Here is a 23,171-nt window from a genome sequence, read left to right as displayed (position 1 = left end):
ATTTTCACCAAGTTCAGACATAATTGCTAACTATAAATACTGCTGTTTGAAACCAACAAAACAAAATTAATTCTAAGTGCATAAACTGAGGAACTTAAATTGAGAAAAGAGCTAAATAGTTCTTAAGCTTTTCATACTGGATTGTTACCGCTGCATGCTGAACTTTTTAGTCATGAGTTCACAGACCAAATTTTAAATCAATAGGAGACGCCAAGAATTCAACAAGGCAAATTAGTAAGATAAATAGAAAATGATGACCACCTCAAGTTGGAAAAAAATGGTATTTCTCTCAAGTCTGGTAAATGTCATCTTCCATTGAGAATAAAAAAAACGCAAATGAGCATGCTATAAACGGTTACGTGAGTATGTGGGAGGGAAAGCATAGAAAACGAAAGCACAAAACCACTGCCTTAAAACTGGCCAGACACTAAGCATCCACCCACCTTTTTAAAAAAAAAAAAAAAAGAGAAAAAAAGAGAGAGAGAGAGACCACAAACAGACATGAGAAAGGAATGCCAACAGAAGGGCTTTGAGAGGTTTTTTGCTGTTGGTACCACTCCATAGTTTAAGCCTAAGACTTCAGCAAAGCATGATCAGCTTTCTATGATTAATCACTTGTGTTATCCTCACACCCAGGAGCTTTGTAGCCAGGAACATCAACAAGCTGACTATTGCACTAGCACAGATCGAAGCAAGCACAGAGGCTAAAGGCAGGCTATAACCCAAGCAAAAAGTAAAACACAGCTACAGACAACTGGGGGAGTAAGAGAGACCATCAATACAAGTGAGGATGAGAGGTGGCAGTAACTAGCAGCCATCATATTTTATCAGAATAAGCTTTTACAAGGTATTACAGTCTTATAAAACTCATGCCTGTTGAAAACAAAACCAACGACTAACCTCCTCTGAGATGCACCAAAAATTGCCTTCCAGTCTGTGAAGCAGAAAACACATAAAAGCAGAAAACACCCAACAGAAAGGTATAAGAACAACAAAGCATTTTTATAGTGTATTTTCATAGTGAGGTTAATGACTTATTCATTTCTGATAAATATATTTCCCTGTAATTTTCCCTTAGTTTAACTGCTGCACTGAGTTTAAACAGTTTCCATTACAGTTAACAAGTTACAAATCAAAGATAGACTGACTACCCCAGAAGAAATGGGTATTCTCTGTACATCTGCAAGTGTATTTCTGGTTTAAAAGATCATTAAACCAGTCTTCAATTATTTTTCTCATTATCGGGTTTCTTTATTGAAGTAGCATTTGACTTAGTTTTTCTTTTTATAATTTCTTAAATAGTTGGGCACATTGAATTTGTATTATGCATTCCAGAAAAACCTACTTTGTGAAACTACCATGTAGCTTTTTACTTAAAATTTCTTTAAACAGACCTAAAAGAAGATACAGTGTCTTCAAACATTTATCTGCTTAAACAATTTGCTACTTATTACTAAGCCTTTCACAGTCTTTAAAGGAAAAAACATACAATTTCATAATCCTTTTTAATTCCCTCTACTTCAGTTTTCCATGCCTAAAGTGATCAGAGCAGAGGTTCTGTTGTGGGTTGTTGTTTTTTTTCTTTATGCCTATTTTCCATATACCATTCGCTGTCAAACACCTATGTTCCATGATGTGCTCTGCTTTCAACATTTTTTGCTAATCAGAAGAGTGCCATCTTTCCCATTGAGGATGGAAGACAGGCGCAATCCCTGCCTACTTTTCAGTGCCAATTGGACACTGTATTAAAATTCCAGCAAGGTCTATGGACACCCTTATACCATTGACCATTCTTGGAAGGGCAATAGGTAGGTCTCATTGCTACTAAACATCATTCATTTCCACATTTACCTTTAAGTATGAAGGCACTGCCAAATCTTTGACCTAAGATATAGTGGACTTTGTTCCAAATAGCTCTCTGCTTTCCAACATCATAAAAATCAGTTCTTTTCAAAGTCGACACTTCAAAACCTGATAAAGGTGTCTAACGTACACACTAATTCTATTACTTAAATCAAGGAAAGTCTGAGTATATTAGAATAGGACTGCAGGGACATGCACTGCTAAGCAACTAAATCAAATTATTTGGGGGTTTACACAGTTAAACTGAAAATACACTGAAGAAAATAAACATACAGGACACGTATAAATTTCAACCAAGCAACACTCCTAACTGTTATAATTTATTTTTGAGTTACTCAAAGAGAGGACTATCCTGCTCCCAAATTTTTTTCCCATGCTCATCCGTGTTCCATTCTTCTTCCTTTCACAAATAAATAAAGAAGCAGACTGAAAGTGCTTTAAAAGACGTCACCATTTATTTCCGTTCCTTCCTGGGAGTACAGTGCTACCTGGATATGTTCTGACTTCTCATGTAAGTGCTACAGTCATACAGTGATTACTGCAGGTCCTCACTATTCAGTAGGCTGAATTAGAAGAGGCTTGGTGAGCCCAGTCATTCAGCTGAGCCACTGTCTCACTGGGCCAGAAAAGCCTATCCAAACAACTGCAGTGATTGTACTGAGGTCGCCATTTGAATATGACAAACCAGACAAGAATACATAATTTGGGTATGTCTAGATTATAAAAAAAGCATTGCACCAAGCTGCAAAACACAACATTCACTTTTTTCAGTCTCAGTTAAAATATAAATAAATAAATAAACAAACCCCACACACATCAAAACCACCAACCAACACCACCCAAAAAAACAGGGGTGTGTGTGTGCAGGCTGTGACTAGGACAGTTCTGAAGTACTCACATCTGCCAGGTACACAGTGTACATACACAACAGCAATGCATTTAAAAATCTAAATCCAGGTTCTAAACCCACAGTACTTTACATGAACAACAGGAAGAAGTAAGAAGTAACAGCAACTTTGAAATAGTTACCCTGCTTACTTTTTTCTTTCAGAAGGGAAAGGTCACCCCTCTCATACCTTTCACAATAAGAAATTCAAACATTCAAAGTATCATTTAATAATACACAATTTGTGTTTAAGGCTCAGATTGGACTGTTTGCATGGTTATTTCTAGACTCGGTTCCATACTGTTCTGCCAAAGCTTGCTTCACTGTCTGCAGATGCACCTTCTTAACAATACAAAGATGAACTGTTGTTTTCATGACCAAAAAAAGGTTTTTAACAGTTTTTTAAACTAAACAACCCCCTGAGGAAATGGTTAATTTCCTCTATAGATACAAAGTCAATAAACGATAACTTAATTCTGTATTTATAAATGAAGTTACTTATTGAAAACAGTAATTTTGCATTCCAACCAGTAACAAGACTGTAAAGGGAAGCTATTAAAAAATTATGCTGAGAAGGAAGCAATGTTCAATCCTTTCCTTTGCTTCCAATCTCACTAATGAGGAATACTGTCCTTCAGATAATTATGTAACTGCCGAGACAAAGTAGCAAAAAACCTGAGCTTCGACTGTCAAGAGGAGGCCAAAGGGTAATTAGGTAAGTTTGACTTTTTCAAATTGGGTAGATCTTATGAAATTTGCCAAAGAATACTTAAATAATAGGCTTTGTCTAAGAGCTGCTAGTAATTATCTCTGAGAACCAACACAAGGTGGCAGAAAAATGCAAATATAATTCTTTTCTTTAAATTAGGAATTAAAGGAGGAGCTAAGGAATTCACTGCCCATAAGCTTTATTTCAATTCTTGTGAAAAAATAGTAAGCACATCATAAGCACCTTAAACATAACAAGAAAATTAGCAACAGCCAACATGATTTGTCAAGAATCAATCATGTCAGACTAACTTAATTTCCTTCAGTGACAGGAGAAAAAACCTTGGGAATACAGGAGTAGTAGTAAGTGTCATTTATCTTGACTTCACTAATTGTCAAAAGCCTTACAAGACAGTCCCACATGCAAGCATACCTATCTGAAAAACTATATTTAGTAGTAAAAAATTCACTATCAAGGTTCATATAAAGAGAGATTGCACAGGGACTTGTCTTGAGCACTTCTGAATATTTTCATTAACAACAGAATAACAGAAAAAGTCAACTTACCAATTTTTACACAGAAGCCTAAGATGGGAGCAGCTCCAAAGATGCTGGAAAAAAGAACTAGAAATAAATTTTGGCAATTTTCAGAAATTCTAGGAAAAAAGGAGAGAAGCCACACATATAAGACAAACGTCCCGTGCCATAATGCCAATCAACACAGCAAATGCCATGTGAAAAGTGGTGATCGAGAGGGTAGCATTGCCAAGAAAGATCTTTGAAGAGTCTCAAAATAATTATTAGTGAAACCAGACAACAGTAGCAAAGGTAACCGTGGACAAGATATAAGATACCACTATTTTGAAGCCATGGTACTTTCTTCATTAGAAAAAAAATCAGAATAGGTTTCTCCAAAATATCCAGTGACAAAATGTTTCATTTTACCTTATTGCTTACGATTACATCTCCACAGCTGGGAAAGCGCTGATGGAGAAGAGGGAAGAGGGCCTCCTTCTCCCTCAAAAAGTGAACCCCAAGTGTTTGTGCTGCCCTCCGGTAGAGCAATGCGTAGGTGGCGTTTCCACACGTTAACTGTCAGTTGACCAATCTAGATATTTGTGGTTGCAAACATTTCAGCTCAAGATTTTATATTGAAAGTAATAAAATAAGTGTTGATAGCAATACAACCTAACTGATAAGACATCGTTCTTAGTAGGCACAGCAGGTTTTCTTTAAAACAGATTATCAACCTACCTAGGAGAGATTTTAAGGATTTCGTTTCTGTACCATAGGGGGAAGGCTGAAGGAAAGATTCCACAGACATCTGTATTGCAACATAGGCATCACTAGTTCCTGTTGGGAAAGGGATTTTTTGTTTCTTTTTCAGATGGGGGACAAGGAATGGTGTGGAGCTAGAAGAAGTGACAAAGAACGTTTTACCAGTCTGAGGAAGAATTTCAAAAAGTTTATTCACTCACAACTTGGACTTTTAAATGAGGGAAACAAATAGACGAAACAACCACAAAGTGCAACAGTTAAGTGTACGTTTAAAAAACTACTCCAGAGTACGAAGTCTACTCCTGTCATTTAGAAGGGCCAATGACTGAGATAATGGAACAGCACTTCCAGTTTTATTATACAACCTTAGCCAGGGAGCATTTGAAAGCTGATCTTAAATTTGAAAGTAAACTTCTTCCTTCATGTGAAAGAAGATTTATCACTCTGGTGACTACCCAGGAGGAGATCTGGGGATTGCAAAGAAAGACTGCAGCTAAAGGCAGGCAGGAATAACCACCAACACCAAATATACCAGTTTAAGATACCAAATTTCTTCTCCATAAGTGAAGGAGTAAAATAACTAGTGTTCCTGCCTTTTTCCTTTTTCTGCCCACCAGGGCAGAACAAGTAATTCAGGTACAGTGACAACTTTACAGAAATAATCAGACTATCTGCCTGGTTACTACTACCACTACCATTTTTTGCTTTCAGCTTTGTCTTTATACAAAAAAATTCCAGCTCCACAACCCCAACCTCTGGATTATGTGAAGAAAGTTGGTATAAAACCAATTTACAACCAGTTATCGCAAGCAGTTTAACAGTCCAACATTTTACTTCAACTGATGCTGCTTCATCTTGTGTAGCATCCCTTATTTTCTCCATGCTTAAAATGGGGCATATTTTTAATTGAATCCATTGAGCTTTTCCCAAGTTAGAGGCCCAAAAAGACCAGAGCAGTCAGTAGATGCTGGTTCAGACAAGCACAGCAGAAGGCAGATGGGCACTGCGAAAACTACATACGACCTTTGTAGCAACAGATGTTAAAAGACTGTCCTAAATTACTCATTTAACATTTTTACTTGTAAGTTTGACTTGCCCTTGAATACTTATTTAACATTTTCATGTAAAAGATGGCAGCAGAAGAAAAAAAGAAACAAAACAACTTTTTAATTTGCTTTTTAATTGTCTCTAGGGCAGAAGCTCTTGGATAAACTGGGAATTTTTCCGGTAGGTATGACCACTGCCATTACATCTACCAGCACCTCATCTCACTGCTGCCATGTAAAGACCCTTCATCATTTCAACAGCTGTGAGCAAGAGAGCTGTGTGCAAGTAACAACATTCCTCCTGAAAATGGGAGCCTCCTGGAAGCAACACTTCAGTTTTGTTTTTTTTCCTCATATGCCAAATATCATGCCATGGGTGGTCCTTTGAAGACTTTCACTGCTGCCACTGAACTTGATTTGCCACTCCTTCCTTTCTATACTAAGAAATAAATAAAATCTGTAAAATCAATGAAGCCATTACCACAAAGATGAAAAGCAAGGGGTGGCAGACCTGGAACTGGTACGCTTGGCAGGCAAGCAATTCCAAAGGTGACAAGGAAAGGAAGAGATGAGAAAAGAGAAGGGGGAGACACCGTTTTCCCTTGAAGAATGTATGAATATTAATTTCAAACAATTACACAAAGGAAGTCGCCAGGAACCAGTTACAGTAACAGGGGAAATCAGCATTCAGAATTCCTATGGCTGTGATCAAATTATAAAGAATAAAATTAGTCAGAGAATATCAAATGGAATGGCACTTTATTTACTTTCCTTTGCTCTGCTTTCTTCTACTGAGAGAAATTAAAGTGTATTTTCTTTTACAAAAAAAGCCACAGGCAGTGATGGCCTATGTATCTGCAGAGATTTACAGCACAGGAGTGAAAAAAAAAAAAGGAGGTGTAGCATCTTTTATCTCTCAGTACTTTGTGTAAACCCTGACAGCCTTGCTGCTTGAAACAGTCAAATCACAGAAATAAAATTTTAAAAAGTCTGAAAAGGGGCTGCATCAGAAATGATAAGTGTTCATTTTCTATTGGTGGAACTTTTAAGGATCTGGGGGAGGGGGAGGAAGGCTAAAACAAAAAAAAAACAACACAAATGTCAACATTTGATTAGGGATCATAGCTAATTTGCTCTCTGAACTGCGAAATTCTCCAAAGCCGTTACTTCATGCAGCCAGGTCTTTCACTTTTCTCCTGCAGTGACACTAATGTAGTTCCTACAGAAGACAGCAACTCTGTTCTCTGCATTTTTGTTCAAAAGAAAAGCAAACTGTTGTTTTTCACCTTAAAGCATCTAGTAAAATGTTGCATCACAAGAACAAAAAAAAACAGTGCTACAGCAACTGGGCAGATGAGTGTTTTCTGTAGCTCCATGCCTAGTCATGCTCGCTTATGTGTCTTTTTGCCTTTCCAACAGGTTCATTTATGCAGGCCACCTCATCTGTAAAAGTTCCAGGCTCCCTTATGGACTGAAGCCTCAATACTCTAAGTGCAGTAATGACCGACTGCCAGCTCTCAATTTAACAGCGTGTTGACTCTAACTTCAAAAACCATCCCAGGAAATCACCATTAGGTGAGATAACAAGACCATGAAATTCATGCTATCATTATAAACTGTAAGCCAGCTGTTTTTCTTTATGAAGTGTCTTTAATTTCATTTTATTTTTCCCTAAGTCATTACACAAATGTCATTGCCAAAGACTTATCTCTTGCAAAGATGCTGGGACAGTACCAAAACAGCCATAAAATCTAAATATACTTTATAATCAAATTAAACAATGTTAAACAAGAGAAATGATTATACTTAGCTTTGTGCCCTGGGCTTTCTAAGATGATCTAAATCACAGTTCCCTTTCACATGTCCTATGCAATTGGACTGAAGCCTGAAAAAGATACAGTTTAGAGCCTTCCTATACACTCCCCAGTTTCTGTTTAAAAATCTCTTGTATTCTGTTCTAGATCTGCCATTCAGAGTTATCATAACAACTACCAATTAAGTTTCATTTCCCTTGATTTCCTACAAGAAAAAAATAGATACATTCTATGCATATAAGGTCTTCCCTTCTTTCAATAAAGTTTGAACATAATCCTATATATGCTACATATATCATGATGCACATATCACATGTAGAAAAACTACTTTTTCCAGTAGCTTTATTTGGGGCTGTGGCTTGTTTGTTTGTTTCCATCTTTTTTGTGATAGTGTTTCCCTTTCTTTTGCAACCGAAAAATCGTGTAACATTCAAGCACTTCTATTTTCAAAACAGCCCTTAATTGCCACCTTAAAGAACATTGGTAGGTTTTTACACATAGACTGCTATATTTTCTAGCAGCTCTTACCTGGCACAAGAGACTTACAGTGAGCATGCTCTGAGCGTGCTATCAGCCAAGTTTATTAAATATGCAAAAGTAACACAGTTAGAGGGCTTCGTTTCTTCTGGTTTGCAGCCATTCATTTTTTGTTCAGCCTACAATTCCTCTCTTTTTCTAGAATAATGTTCATTAAGCTTCAGCACCACCAACTTGAACCTCCAGGGAACATACACATTCTCGACAATATACTGGACCTCAATAATGTTAAAGCCTGTATTTGCTCACTAATAAAATCTTTGTTGCCTCCTCAAATTTCGATTAGGAACTTTGAATATTAAAGATTAACATACTTCACCCAGTGCATCATACAGTCGTCTTAGACTCAAGCATAAACTTGGCTTGGTCCCAAGTTTAACTACCTTTTAAAATACTAACTACACGTTAGCCAAAGATGTCTTTCATTTGGTTTTTACGTTTTCCGATGTGTACTTGTTGCATGGAATCTCCATGTTTCTTCTAGTATGAACAGATTACCTGTTAAACTAGAACTAGAGGTTCATTATTAGATGCATGGAAAAAATTAGTTGCTCTTCAGGCACACTAAAAGATCATTCCACCGAAATGCGCTACTGATCGCTGCTACCATCTGCAGATCAGCATGTGTACCAACCATTACTCATGTTCCCAAATGAATATTGTCTTTTATGCCACAGGAACAGCTCAGTAACCATTGACAAGCTCAATTAGCTGTTGTATTACACACCAGCAGCCTACAGCCTACAGTTCTACCCTCCTATTGCAGTCACTTACCAGCAATGTCAAAATAAAATCATGCTCTAAGTTTTAACAACGCTATTCCCTCTGAAAGTTTTCCTTTATTGAATCGACACTAATCCTTACCTGAAAATAACTTTTAGCTGTTACCTTCAATTTATGAGGCTGCTTTAGAAAAGTACTCCTGAAGTACAGAACACTAGGCTGTATTTTAGACTTTTCCACTCAAAGGTATTATTAAATGATACTTTAAATAGGAAGCTTTTCCACAGGATAAGGCCTGCTGGTCCTCAGAACCTGATCACAACTTCCAAAGATTTCTCCACAATCACAAAATCCATGGGGCTGTGGGGGGGCTTTTTTTGCATTCTTTTCCAATTAAAAATAACAATTATTTGAACCATAATTCAAAGGTGGTCGATATTTTTAATGCTGTTTGCTAATTACCACCCCCATTTCATAACACAACAATCAGCAACAGTTGCAAAAGGCTTATTCAGGTTTTGCTGGCAGAGGGCTAGTTTCTCCTTACAAAAGAGGTCATTACCACACCTCTGGAAAGAGAAAAAGGAGAGTAAATACACATGGCTTTCCTCTCAGACAAAACTGCTGTGCTTTCCTCATCCCATAGCCCCTGAGTGGCCTAAATCTTGATTGCAACAGTAAGACAGGACTCGGTCACCTAGCAAAAGGGGGGTTTAGACAAAATGAATGCTTTAAAAAAAATTCTAACTTAGTCCAAAAGTCGTAGAACCCTCTTGTTTTCTAAACTATTGTAACCAAGCCTGTGATAAGGGCCTTATCACCATCAGCTTGAAGAGAGATGGGGCTCATTGAAGGTCATGTCCAGATCCACATTCTTCAATAAAAACCTCTCAATTACCTCCCCTATTTTCATTTAGAAGTACCCTTATAGAGAGAAAACAATGTTTTTCTCCAATATAAGGGATGAATCTTCTACAATACAGCTATTTGGCTAAATTATCTGCTTACAGATAACAGCTGAATTGTTTAAGACCTTATTTTTCTTACTGAGGGCTACAGGAAGAAATTCCAGAGCTAATTTATCACTGCACTATTGGGCTATATTAAGTGAAAGATAATGGCCTGCAAATAGATATATAGCTATTTCAGTGAAAATAGCTGAGGGAGTGCTGTTAGCTCCTGATGAAAATACATAGCAAAGAAGTGAAATTCCATTGAGAGGCTTTTCTTTTTTCTTTCTGGCTGCATTTTTCCCCTCATCCAAAAGAGGAAAGTGTTCTGCTTGTTAATAAAGAAATCGTTGTGGGGGAGTGTGTGGATATTTTGTGTATTCTCTAACTTATACTATGCCTCCATCCTAATCTCAGAGGAACCCAAACATTAAGAGGTGGGTAACCTTCATTTAAACTCTGAAGTTTAAAATTTGCTTTCAGTAACAGAAAGAAAGAGGAGAAAAGACATTTGTCTCAACTAGTTTGCAGTGCTGGAACTTGCGGCAAATTAATACTTGTCTTTGTAGCGAACAATAAGAGAGAATATTAACCAAGAGTTACAGTACTTGGTATGGAACATTAAAAATTAAACATGAAAGATGACTGATTAGTTCAGGGTTAATAATGCATTCTTCCTTAAAAGAAAAAAAGAAGAAAAAAAAGCATAGTTCAAACTGTGTCCAAAGATGGCAGGTGACAGAAAGCAGCGACCTCAGATGACTGTTCTAGGACCACATCCCAAAACCCAGCACAATTAAGCACTAATTGGTCAGCAGTCTCAGCAGAAATGCCAAGAATTGAGTAAAGCACTGGAAACCAAAGCCTCCCACTCTACCCAGGAAGGATGCTCTCTTCATGTCAGAAATTTTAAACACCACTGCAGAGAAGCCAGAACTTCCCCTGTTAGCACAACACTGGGCCCATAGATACAAGGCTCCTCAGCAACTGAGGAGCATGTACAGCATGGGCACCATTTCTATGTATTACTTCCCTTGCAGCACCTACCATATTTACCATACACCAGAAACTGCAAGTAAATATAGTTCCGCTTTGACTATGAAGAATTGCTTACTGTAGCGCGACACACGACATCAATTATCAGGAACGCCACTGACAACTTCCACCCACATTCAATTACCCATCTATACAGGACTGCCTAAGTTACTTCTGCTTTGAAGTAAAATCCTTTGCAGCAAAGCATAGCAAGAGTGCCCGGCATGAAAATGTCACAGGGCAGACGGAGAGCCTCGCAGATCTGCAAGCAGTGGATATGAAATAGGAAGCTTGCAGGGCAACTTTGGAACATCAAGTCTCATAGCAGTTTCTCTTGATTAAAAACAGAGGGGGATGCAAAAGGGAAGGCAGAACTCTGGAAGAGTCCCTGATGACTAGCATTGACAGGACAGCTTCAAACAGCACTACTTTCCCAGCTACACAGTGAGTGCAGGTTTCATAAAAATTAGCTCAAATGATCTGCGTGAGGCAGAAGACAAGACAGGCAATCCGTTCTCAAGATGGGAATTGGTGAAACACTCTGCTGTTTTAGGCACCTACTGCTTCAGGACTTCATGAATTTGGGCAGGGTAATTGAGCCCTAAGGGAAAGAGGAAAAAAAATTGCTCCCTGAAAAATGGCAGCAATCAAAAAGCAATGTGGTAAAATACTATGGTAAGATGGTCTCATATATCAAATATTGATCCAGCTCCTGTAAACACATGAAGTTCATGGAAGTCAATTTTCCCATTAATCCTACATTCATGCCTTAATAGAACTACCCCATATTTTATATTCATTTTCATTCTTGCTGCAGTAGCAAAGTATTTTCAGCTCAAAAATCAGACTTGCCTTTAAATGTAAGAGGATTCTAAAAGCATGTCCTGAAATATTGCACTCATCTCCTCTCTCTCCTCCTTTCCTCCCTTCCAAAATACTACTGAAATGCTATTAAAAAAGTTATATCCTAGAACCCATCTTCTCTCCTGTTAAGCTGCATTCTGCTTGCAAATAGGAATGACTGGTGCAGCAGTTAAAAACACAAAATTTATGAAGCTTTATGTCCTCTCCCATTTTGTTTCTCCTTGTTCTCTCACCTTAGAGAAACAGTTTTATTTCTAGGGAAGCCTATACGTACACAGAGCACTAGAGACCAGAGTCTTCTGTAAAAATGGATTTACAATAAAGTACCCATTTATTATACAGTTTCATTTGGCTCTGATCATAATTAGACAAATGGCAAAACAAAACTGTTACATTTAGGTCAGCCTGATCGCTCAATATGTGTGCAGCATTTCTCTGAAAGGGGCTAGTGGCATGTTCTTTTTGAGTTTTGAAAACATCATCTGAAAATGCAGTTTACACTACAGCAAAAGGATTCACAAATGAGCACATGCTATGGCTGTACAGCAGACTCAGAGCAGGCCCAGATTTAGATCAAAATTCCGTAAAGTAATAAGAATTTTTCACATGGGGTAAAAATGTGAAGTTCCGTTTGATAAGAAGTAGACAACACGGTCACAGCTGAAAATTGCCGCACTATAGTTTTGACTATTTTAGTCTTCACTCATAAGCTAATAGGGCACTAGCACAGAGAATCATAGAAAATCTCAAGTTGGGAGACCTCTGGAGGTCACACAGTCAAACCTCCTGCCAATTTCAGGAGCCAATTTCAAAGCAAGGTCTGACTACTAAGGACCTTAGCCACTACAGTTTAATACCTCTAGAGATGGAAATACACAGCCTCTTTGGGCAGCCCACACCAGTGCTCAGCTACGCTTGCTGTGCAGAACTGTTGCCCTTACACGCAACATCCCTCATTCCCACTGCCTCTTTTCCTTTCATAGGGCACCTCCATTCTCTCTAGTAACAACCCACCAGGGCAGGCTGTGACAGCATTTGGAAACCCCTGGAGCCTTCTCCCCTCCAAATTAAATGAAAGCAGCTCCCTCCACCTCTTCTCCTGTTGTCACGTGCTCCAGCCCCCAAGCCCTGCACTCTCCCCGGTCTCTCAGCATCTCTCAAACTGGGGGCCTCAAACCAACCATGGTATTCTAGACCTGACCTTGTGAGTGCTAAGCATACCGAAATAATCACTTCTCCCTGATGGCTACAGTCTTCTTCACACAGCCTGTACCAATGCATTGCGTTATTCCTTCTCAGGTGCAAGAATTTGCTTTTGGCTCTTTTTTTTTTTTTTTAAAAAACTTTATGGGGTTCCTGGCAGTCCATCCTTCCCACTTGAGGCCTCAATGAATGGGAACATATTGACTGTTCCTCCACAATCTAATATCATTCACAAACTTGCTGAAGGTGCATTCTTTCTCACTGTTCAGATTCATAACAATGCTAAACAGTACCTGTCTCTGTCCCAATCCTTGAGGAACACCAACGGTCCAGCCAGTTTTATTCCCACCTTTTCACTCATCTAAGCTGTCCATATATCCTCAATTTCACTATCAGAGACTGTGTCAAATGTCTTTCTAAAGTCAAGATCGGGGACCGTTACTGTTTTCCCTTCATCCAAAGAGACAGCAACAACTTTCTCACAGAAAGCCATCGGGTTGGGCACTCTTCTTAAAATCCATGCTGGCTCTTCACAATCGCCTCCTTGTTCTTGTATGCATGGAAATGGCTTATTAAACCAAAATACTGCTTAGGCACTTACTAAACGTTTTCATTAAGGACTGAGGAGACATGAGCCCTTGGGAAAAAAGACTTCATAAGCTCCTAAATCTCACTATCAAGAAGTCTTCCCAATACTTTACCTACAACTTTCTCCATGAAATTCTGCTCATTCCTCTCAGATGTTTATTATTAGATATTATTTACTAAATCTCCTGTTCCAAAATAGCCATTTTTTTTGGCAGTGCACATTTAGCCTCATTGTATTTCAGTAAATAACAGCCATTGTATCCCAGGTTCCTTTTAATTCTTGTGTCCTCCCTTCTATAAGGCTTTATGGTAGATCTAGATCTAATTAGAACGTCCTTTATACTACTTGAATAATATCGAGCAGTCCAGACTTCACTTTCTCATTGAAACTGTTGGAGTAATTTAGCAATGTTTTTGATGACAGAAGCACTGCTTCGTTTTCCAACTAACAGCTATCTTAATACAGTAGCCTCCCTTAGGACACACTTCCAAAATTAACTTTTGTTCTCACTTCTACTGTCCAATAAATATGTACTACATCGCTGCCTCCTCTTCCTCCTCACTTAATTACCTGTATTTCATACCTGAATGTCATCAAGTGCCAATGATTTATTTTCTAAATCAACTTGAAGTCATGTAAACATTAGGAAACTCATCTTCGTTGAATTCATTGGAACCAGGATTAGCCTACCCATTTCTCAATACACCCTTTCCCGCTTTTTTTGCCCCATCCTCACATTTGCTCAAAATTTCATAGAAACAGAGCCTTTGCTGCTACTCTCAAAATTCAACATAATGTAAATGTCCTCTGGAATGCAATCACCAGTGTCACAGTAGAAGTTGATTTTGGCTGACCCCATCATTCACTGTGCTTTTAACTTCCTGGGGTTTTATAAATATAAACTAGCCATTAAAAAAAAAAAATAGAAACAGCAGAACATGAGAGAATTGCATTTTAAGTTATGTATTCATAAGACTTATGTTGGATCAGGTTTGAGATTTCAAGTATTTTATATGACGGGCTTGATTATTTATTTACTTGTTTTTAAAGAGGGCTCTCTTCAAGAAGTCATCACAAAAGATATAAGAAAATACTCTCTCAGCTACCAGCTACGTTCCTCAGCCTGTCCTCCAGTGGATGAATGCTCCAGTCCCTGAATGCTAGCAATGTGTTTCAAAAATATCTCAGTACTTGTGGTCAAGCTCCACAAGTAGGATACATATATCAAGGTAGCCATTTACCTGTCTGACAGAGACACACTATTCTTTCACTTCTGTCAGGGAAGCTGGAGAAAGCTTGCCAATTTTCTACTTCATTTTCATAAGAAATATTGTAGTTCTGGTCTCTCGGAAGAGATCTATCAATGATCTACCACAATTTTGATGTTCCCAATGAAAATCTAAATTCATTCTTGTCTGAGCTAGTTGAATATACCTAATACACCTAAGAAGACATTTTATAAGGAACAATCACACATCAGCAAGAACACAGAGCAGATGACAGCCCCCACAAAACATTTTTCTGGTTGTTCACTTTGAGTGTCAAAATGTTACAAAAGAGTTACGAAACAAAGCTGCTAACAAGAATAAAGCAAAACTTATTACACATTGTCCTGACAACACGATGCTAAGCGTACACATTTTGCCCTTGTATGCCACTAATTGCAGTGTAAAAATATCAAATAGCAGTACTATTGAAAAGTTGTGTCTGGCAAAACTCACTTTGGTAGGAAGGTATTAGTGAAAGAAAAAGCAGCAAAAGAAGAAATATCCTAAACCTTGGATTTCCTGTTTTTCAGCAACCCTGTAATATGTCACCAAAGTGATTATTTTTGTTTCTGCTTTTAAGCAAATTGAAAAATGACGATTATGAATGCTGAGCATTACTATTATATGAAGCTGATAATAAAAGGAACAATTATGACGTCCCCCAGTACAGTTGAATAATAAAGCCTCGTTTATTCTTTTATAAACAGTGCAGTTTAAAACAGACAAACGCTAACTTCAAGAATTTGTCTTAAATATTTCATTGGCACTTTTTAAAATGTTTATTTCACTGGCACTCTGCTCTGCTTCAGAGAACCCTTCACATGAAACATTTAAATGTTAGTTCATGAAGCAACTACCCTGCACACAATGCAATAATCCATATACTCTATAGTAAATGACTTCTCTTCAGCAAAGCTGAACTATATTAGCGTATCTGCAGAGTTCACAAGACATGTACAAACTTGTGAAATTCCAAAGACAGAAGTATACAGAGCACTACAAGAAAGCCTTCCTGACATGCTGTCACAGTTGCTTTTAATTTGTAATTTCCATACCATTTTCTCATCCGAGTATTAACATTTCCATCACCAGACTCCCATATATCACTGCCTTACATTGACACCTGCTGGAAGTGACTGGGATTGTAAACCATTCCTTTTTTCCTCAATCAGTGCCTCATTTAACTCTACAGGCAAACCAACAATTCTACTTTCAGTAAACTAAGCACAAACACCTGAAAAAACTAAGCCACATAACCTTTTAACAAACAGAAAAACATACAATGTGTGATTTTAAGCTACCCAAAAATTACCAAGGCTATCACTGCATGGATTCTCAATCAGATAATATATTTTAATAACAGCCTTTGAGAAGATTTTTTTACTACCCTTTGGGTAGATTTAAACTCAATTAAGTATCCAACCATTTACTATGCTCTCAGGATAATTAGCAAGTAACTACTACTGCAAGAGTCCTTACATTGCTCCTGTTTGACAAACGTTGTTACAAACTAGCTTATGCACAAAAATGTGACTAAATAGGTTTTAAAGCACTTTTGATTTCCTAGTGCTTACGAAAAGACAATTAAAAACCACGTCTTTACGTTAATGAAAAAAAGATTTGCCTTATTCACAAAAGCAAACAGGGCTGTTTAATGATACAATTGATAAAGACAAGAGTAATCAAGGCATGCTTGTTAAAATAGCTTGTATGTACACAAACTACTGTCTATCATCCTTTCATAATGAAGATACACCTCTTAGTACAGCTTTGTAAACAGGAGCACACTGAAACCCGCTTTTAAAAACAATTTTCCCCCATATGCCCGAACTTCCTTTACAAGCTTCACTGTTATGAACCAGATACCGCATTATACCCTTTTCTTACTTCCAAACTCTACTATTACAGAGGTGGGATCTTTTTTACTTGATGTCATTTGTTTATCTCTCATAATGAAAAACACATTTCAGGTTGAAGCAATTATGTTGAGTTACATGGTAGCTTCGCTTTATTGTCGGAATAAGACACGGTCATACACTTTGGTTTTCACACACCTTGTATGCAAAATTCAGGCATAGTTTCACCAAAAACCACAGGCAGTTTTAAAGTATCACAAGGATCAAGAATAAGAAAAAAGTTCAAAGGAAGACAAATAGAATTTCTATAAGGTTATGTCAGTACAGAGCTGAAGACCTCTCCAATTTCATATTTTTCTGAAGTTATGAAGCAGGATCCTTATATTAAAGTCCAATAATATACCACAGTATGACCATCCTACACAGACACCAACGCTGCAACACTATTAACTTGTGGACTTTACAGACCAGTTTGAAATTTATTTTTTTAATCTGGTGAGTGACCAACCTACTTTAAAAATGTATTTTTACTAGGTAGCTTAGATCATTACCACAGTATTAAAGTTCTGAACTACTGAACCTGTGCAATAAAAAAAAGTAAACATGGTCTCAGTGGAAGCAGAAATAGTCAGTCACCAAAACAGGTAACAGCAAAAATGCCAATATGAGTTGTAGCCTATGTAAACATGCTTTTCCTCCAACTTTTCCTTATTTTTTATCTCTGAAAAAACTCTATAAATACAGCCAGGGGAAGTCAAAATTTCATGTCTACATATTAGTCTGCTAAACTCATTCCTAATTAAAAGTTTCACAAAGCTCAAAAGCAAAAACACTGGGCATAGAAGAACAGAGTTAGTCTACATAATGGGTATCCAGGAGTTAAAGTACTGCATTTACCGAGAATTAACCAACTCCTTTGGAAAAGAAGATGTGTAGTATTTTACAAAAGATCATTGAACATTAACAGTTTCCTTCTGGATATTTAAATGGTAGGCAAGATAGCACTGTTTTAAAAAAAAAAAATGCATCATACTGACAAGCACAAGGGTTTATTTGTATTGCATTCTTTAAGAACACAAGCACATGAGAGCATGGTAGGCTTTAAAAACACACTAGATAGCCTAGATACTTTTGACACTCATCCCATACTTACTTACTTTTCTTTTTATTTCAGAAAGACAACAGAGTTGGCATCAGACACTCTCAAGATTTAGGGCTTATATTTCTTACCTTACAAAGCTTCTGGTAACGTGGAGAAGAAACTGCCATCCTCTGTAAACGATGCAACAACACCACAACTTTCTGGAGAGACGTTCTCACCACAGCCATCATTTTAAGTTTGCCACACTTCTGAAGACACCTCAGAATTTGCATTATAAATGAAGAGCAACTATCATTTCCTCCCGGTCACTGGACAATGATTTGCCAGCTTTCTGAGCATGCTCTCTTCCAGGACTGCTTTTGCAAGCCACAGGCTTTATACGTTTCAAAGGCAAAGGAGGTTGATATAGCATAAGTTTCTCTCCCAAAATAACCCCACGAAACAAATGCAAAAAAATAACAGTCTTCACAGATTCTTCTAACTGGTACTGCTCAGCTCTGCTTGTGCAGAGGGTAAATTAAGTTGTTGAGCAGCCGAGCGTCTGCCACCGTTCAGGAGTGCTCTAAATAGCCAGGAAAGATTATTAATTTAAGCCTGAAAGCTGTAGGAACAAAAAAGGAATTCCTTCAGGAAGACGGCTCTGGTGTATCACAACAGTTGTTCTCCCCTCGTAGCTGCTTTCTATCGGCAGACTGAGCATTCGCTCCCTCACTCCAGGAAAGGATGCTCTCGCTCCCAGACTAAACGCAGCTCTGGCAGAGCTGTAGCGTGAGTGAATAACAGACTGTGTTATAAATCTTGAGAGAGGAGCACAGGGATACCTGCCCTAATTATATCAGCCATACGTTAAAGGCTACTAACTCACACAGGCGCTTCTCAAAACTAGATTACCCGATACAAAAGGAAACACCACAGGGGGTAAACCTCTCTGCTAAGAAAACTCTCTTAAAGCTAATTTAGTCAAAGGGATCTCAAAGGATTCACACTTGCACGAGAAAGTAGGAATGCTTTTCAGGAGCTGTTTACAATTAAAATCTTTTCCTGAATGATTATCAGGACAAGGAAGAACAGGGTTTTGACAAATTAAAAGCATATGGTTGTGCCTTCACCCCTTTTTCTAGCCATCCTTGAATCCAAAGAGCTAACATCATTTTAATGTTTTTCCCATGACAAAGCAGAATTATTTAAGCCATCTAAGGATGGCAGTAGAACATTCAAGAGCATGGAAGTGTTTTGCTACCAGTGAGGCACCTGTTTTAGAGGGGCTGCTGGAGAAAATGTTTAGGGAGACCATTATTAACACAGTAGCTGGTAGACATCATTACAAGTAATCGTATTATTTAATGTGCATATTGCCACATGAATAGGTACATACACATTTCAAACACATCAATTAGCACAGTATGGAGGCACCAACTACAGGTAGCAGCCAAAGTTCATATGAACCTAGATAATGCATAGCTTAGATGCCGGTGCATTATACACTGGTTTGCCTATTCTCAGGCACTTTCCATCTGGGGGGATGAATGGCTCTTCATACAGGACTTTTAAAAACTCCTCCCATCCAATTCAGTTAACACAACTTTTTCAACCTTATTTTTAGAACTGAATCAATATTTCTACCAGTCCTCAGGCAAACCCCTTTTACCTGTACTCTGTTTTGTTCCTGATCTGTCCAGAACCAGTGACATCATTTTGAAGAAGCAAAGCCTTCGTTCCACTCTGTGTATACAAATCTTGCCATCTGTATATTCTCCACCTTGCCAGACTCACCTTCTTTTTCCTTATCTCCACCACTCATTTGAACCATTCCCCTGTACTCCATTGCTCCTGGCTTATATCTTCTCTTCCGCCACAAGTCTGTTCCTTTAACCTACCAGCTCAAGCCTACAATCATTAGCTGAGACGCTATTACCAAACATCTTTTGAGGAAACCTACGAAGGAGCACAAGTCCAAAAACACTGAGGCATTCAGAAATAACTATGCAAGAGCTCAAACCTCTTCTGTGTAAGACAGAATCCACGGTCCACATTTGCCTTCTTTCAGTTCTGCTTTTTTCCTTCCCAGCTAATATACAAGTTTGAATCAAGCAGTGACACAAACAAACAGCCCACTGCTAGTCATGTTGATTTTAATTTACAATAAAACGAAATGTTCAAATTACTTTGAACAGCTTTACTTCTGTAGGCACAGGACTTCACACATATTGACCAGCATTACTTCTTATCATTTCCTAGCTCACTTTCTGCATCTTGCTTCAAATTAGGTTTTAACCTCTTTCAGGTGGCTGCTAAACATTTTGCAACACAGACTGGAGTGTTTCAGCGCCAACCTGGAAGGAGAGTCTTCAACATTTAGATACTCACAGAATGAATTAAAAAGACTGATGCTACGATTTTGATATTCCTCCTTTTCAAAAAGAAATCATTACCACACTCAAAGTTTGCGTTATTTGCATAGTATTGTTGCTAGCCTCAGATGTTGCAATGTAGGTCAAAACAAAGCTTCAACAGGGCCCAGATCATTGATTCCACTGTAGACTGGCTTGACCTGCGGCCAAACAAGTTAGCCCCACAGTGTAACTGAGGATAGTCCTCCCATCACACACAGATGCCAGTTTAACAGGTGATCTTATTTTGCTATACATCATGCATTTTCAACAACAACAAAAAATTCATTATGTTTTGTCCATGTTCAGCACATATTTCACCTAGAAATTATCACACCTTAAACTCATAGTAAAATTTTACTCAATAAACAGGCCTTGGGGGCAGGGGCATCTTCACACAGAGTGGAGAAAGTCACAAGCCCTGCATTCTTCTTATAACCATTTAAAAGAAATACTTCTTCACATATTCAAAGTACAAAGAGAAGAACATTGTCATTTAATACCACTTAACAGGGGAAGAATAGGAAATTATCTTTGTTTAAGCTTAGAATTTGCAAGGGAGGGGGCTTGATTTTTTAAGGTACAGCAAGATGTTAGAGCTTCATTTTGTTCTCATGAACAAATATTTGAAAACAAACATTGATTTTGGAGTGTTTTCCAGTGTCATGATATGAACGTCTTCAGTTATATTTAAAATGAGATTGAAAGATGGTAGGGGAAAAAGTTAATTTCAGAAGCCATTACACTATTGCAGTCTTTGACATGCTCTACTTAACTTCCTTTGGTAGTTGAAAAAAGCACATAATATTATGTGAAGTCATGGGTAAGTTAAGTTATTATGCTTCATGTGTACAGTATGTAGAAGCATACAGTCACAGGAAAAGGTGGAGAATATCAGGTAAACGTTATGCTGAATAAGGGGAGGCCATGCCCAAGCCCCTACATCTGCCTTCTCAACGGTTAGAAGCCAGGACAATGGCCCCGGTCAGGAGCTGGTTATAGACCTTCTCCCCACCGCAGCCCATCTTGCCCAGCAGTTCTCCCCTCACACAGCACGACTCCGGTAAATTTAACCCGATTGCAGCCCACCCAATGCTGCAGGGCAAACAATCTTCCATGACCAAGTTGCTTCACAGCTGCATAGAGCCAACAAGCAAATTGCAAAATAACAGCTTTATCTTGGTGTGATTGACCACACAGAATGCAAGGTAATGCAAAAAAAGTCTATTTACACACAACACCGCCTCATGTCATTAGCTTCCTGTGGCCTCATTTTAGCTCTTCCACCTCCACTATGCTAGTTGTTTGGGGGGGGTTGCCAATAGAAAGTATAATATTAAATTCTACACGTTGCCATTACAGACTAGTCTCAGCATTTCACAAAGAGCCACATCTCTACAGAGGAGTTACCCGACTGACCTCAATCATATAAACATTGGTGAGTGATATGTCATCTTCAACACACACAAGCTTCCACAATATATTGTTCTGTTCCTTATGATTAGTAAGTAGCTTGCTATCAGATACTTTAAACTGTCTTGTTTCATTTAAATTCAATGTAGATATGTTCAGATTAACAGCACTGCTGAAAGCAGCACTTTTTTTTTCATTAGAAGCTGTTCAAACCCCATGAACTTAGACCACAGACTTTATTCCAAAGCTAGAGTGCAGGATTTAATAACTGATCTAGCCTCCCAGTTCTGTGCATATCAAAATAACTGTGCTAAATGAAGCAATGTAATTAAAGGAAAAAATATATTAAAACATAAAAAGATGACACATGAACATCGTTCACATCAGATAAACCGGACAAAGCCAATTCATATATCATAGAAATACAAAATCCTTTTAGCTGGTGATGCTGCCACTAACACAAAGATTTTGATTTTGAAGAAACTGTCTGATCTCCACACCCTTTCTCCTCCTGTTTTCTCTCAACACACTGTACCCTTACCAGCTCCTCTCTCTCTCTCCTACCTCCCCAAAGGAGATGTATGGGATATGCATAACCAGGAACAGCCAGACAACGTGGTACTCAGCCAGTCCATGGTCCTTACTCAGGGAGAAGGGATCTCTCTTCTGGATTTTAGACAAGCTAGGGTGTCCTTATATTAAAAGGGACCGGTAAATGGTGTCAGTTAGGCTCCTCAGTTATTTCTCAGGTTTCCAGTTTGTGGCCTGTAAGGAAGGCAGGCCAGCTGGGGAGCTGCTGGAAAGCAGGAGAGGGAGAAGAAATGATCCAAGCATGACGACAACTTGGATTGCTGGAAAAGGAGAAGGAACGTAGCAGGCAGGGATAGGAGACAGTGCAGCCCAGAAGAGCTTTATTTGGAGGGAAGTAGATTAAATTGTTTGGTTGGACAATCCCACAACATGACTTGGTTTAATTAAGTAGACACTTCCTGAATAGTCACCCTCCAAGATTTAATACACTTCCTGAATACAGTCACCCTCCAAGGACATTTGAGAGCCCTCAGTGCCACAGCCGTCCACAAAATATGCATTTCAAACCTCAGGAAGAAAAATCTGCTTCTTCCTTCACACACCTGACTTCTAAAATACAGTTTTTTAAACACCTTCCAATAGGCTGCAGGTTTCCCCACTCTAGTAGATAGCTTTCCTTTATAACTTTTGCCATTGAGAAAAAGCATGAATAACAGCATTATTATTTAGTTTCTCACCTGTATCTGCTTCCTGAGTTCCCTTCTGCAGGCACTGTCCTGAGCAGTGTTCTCACGCTGGGATGCATCTGCTAGAACATTAACTGTCGTTTCTGCCTCTTGAAGCCACTTGAGGAAGCTCTCCAGATCCTTGTGTAAGGCCTGTACTGTCTTCAGCTCTGTCTCCAAGAAATTCTGCCTATCAACAGCTCTGTAAACAAGACAAGTGTCAGAATATTCTCCCATAACATACAGCATTACATACCTCATAATGAAACTACTAAAAGGAAATCTGAAAGTTATCTCTATTAAGAAACCATACATGTGACCAGCTGTCACAGCTGGTTTTATCATTATTTGTATCACTGTTTTTCTGGTTATTATATCTATAGCTACCCA

General features: G+C 38.3%; 1 protein-coding gene across 7 annotated transcripts in view; it reads right to left on the bottom strand.

The window, feature by feature from the left end:
• UTRN (utrophin) overlaps window positions 1–23,171 on the bottom strand; it is a 416,848-nt gene that overhangs the window by 195,399 nt on the left and 198,278 nt on the right. For all 7 annotated transcript variants that reach the window (XM_054195259.1, XM_054195260.1, XM_054195261.1 and 4 more), the window contains one exon: window positions 22,794–22,983. In XM_054195259.1, the coding sequence (XP_054051234.1) occupies window positions 22,794–22,983 (190 nt within the window). The remainder of the gene's footprint in view (window positions 1–22,793; window positions 22,984–23,171) is intronic.

This window comes from Rissa tridactyla, chromosome 3, assembly GCF_028500815.1.
Source record: "Rissa tridactyla isolate bRisTri1 chromosome 3, bRisTri1.patW.cur.20221130, whole genome shotgun sequence".
Lineage (NCBI taxonomy): Eukaryota > Metazoa > Chordata > Aves > Charadriiformes > Laridae > Rissa > Rissa tridactyla.
Note: the sequence above shows the minus strand (reverse complement) of the source record. Positions and strands in the feature narration are given on the sequence as shown.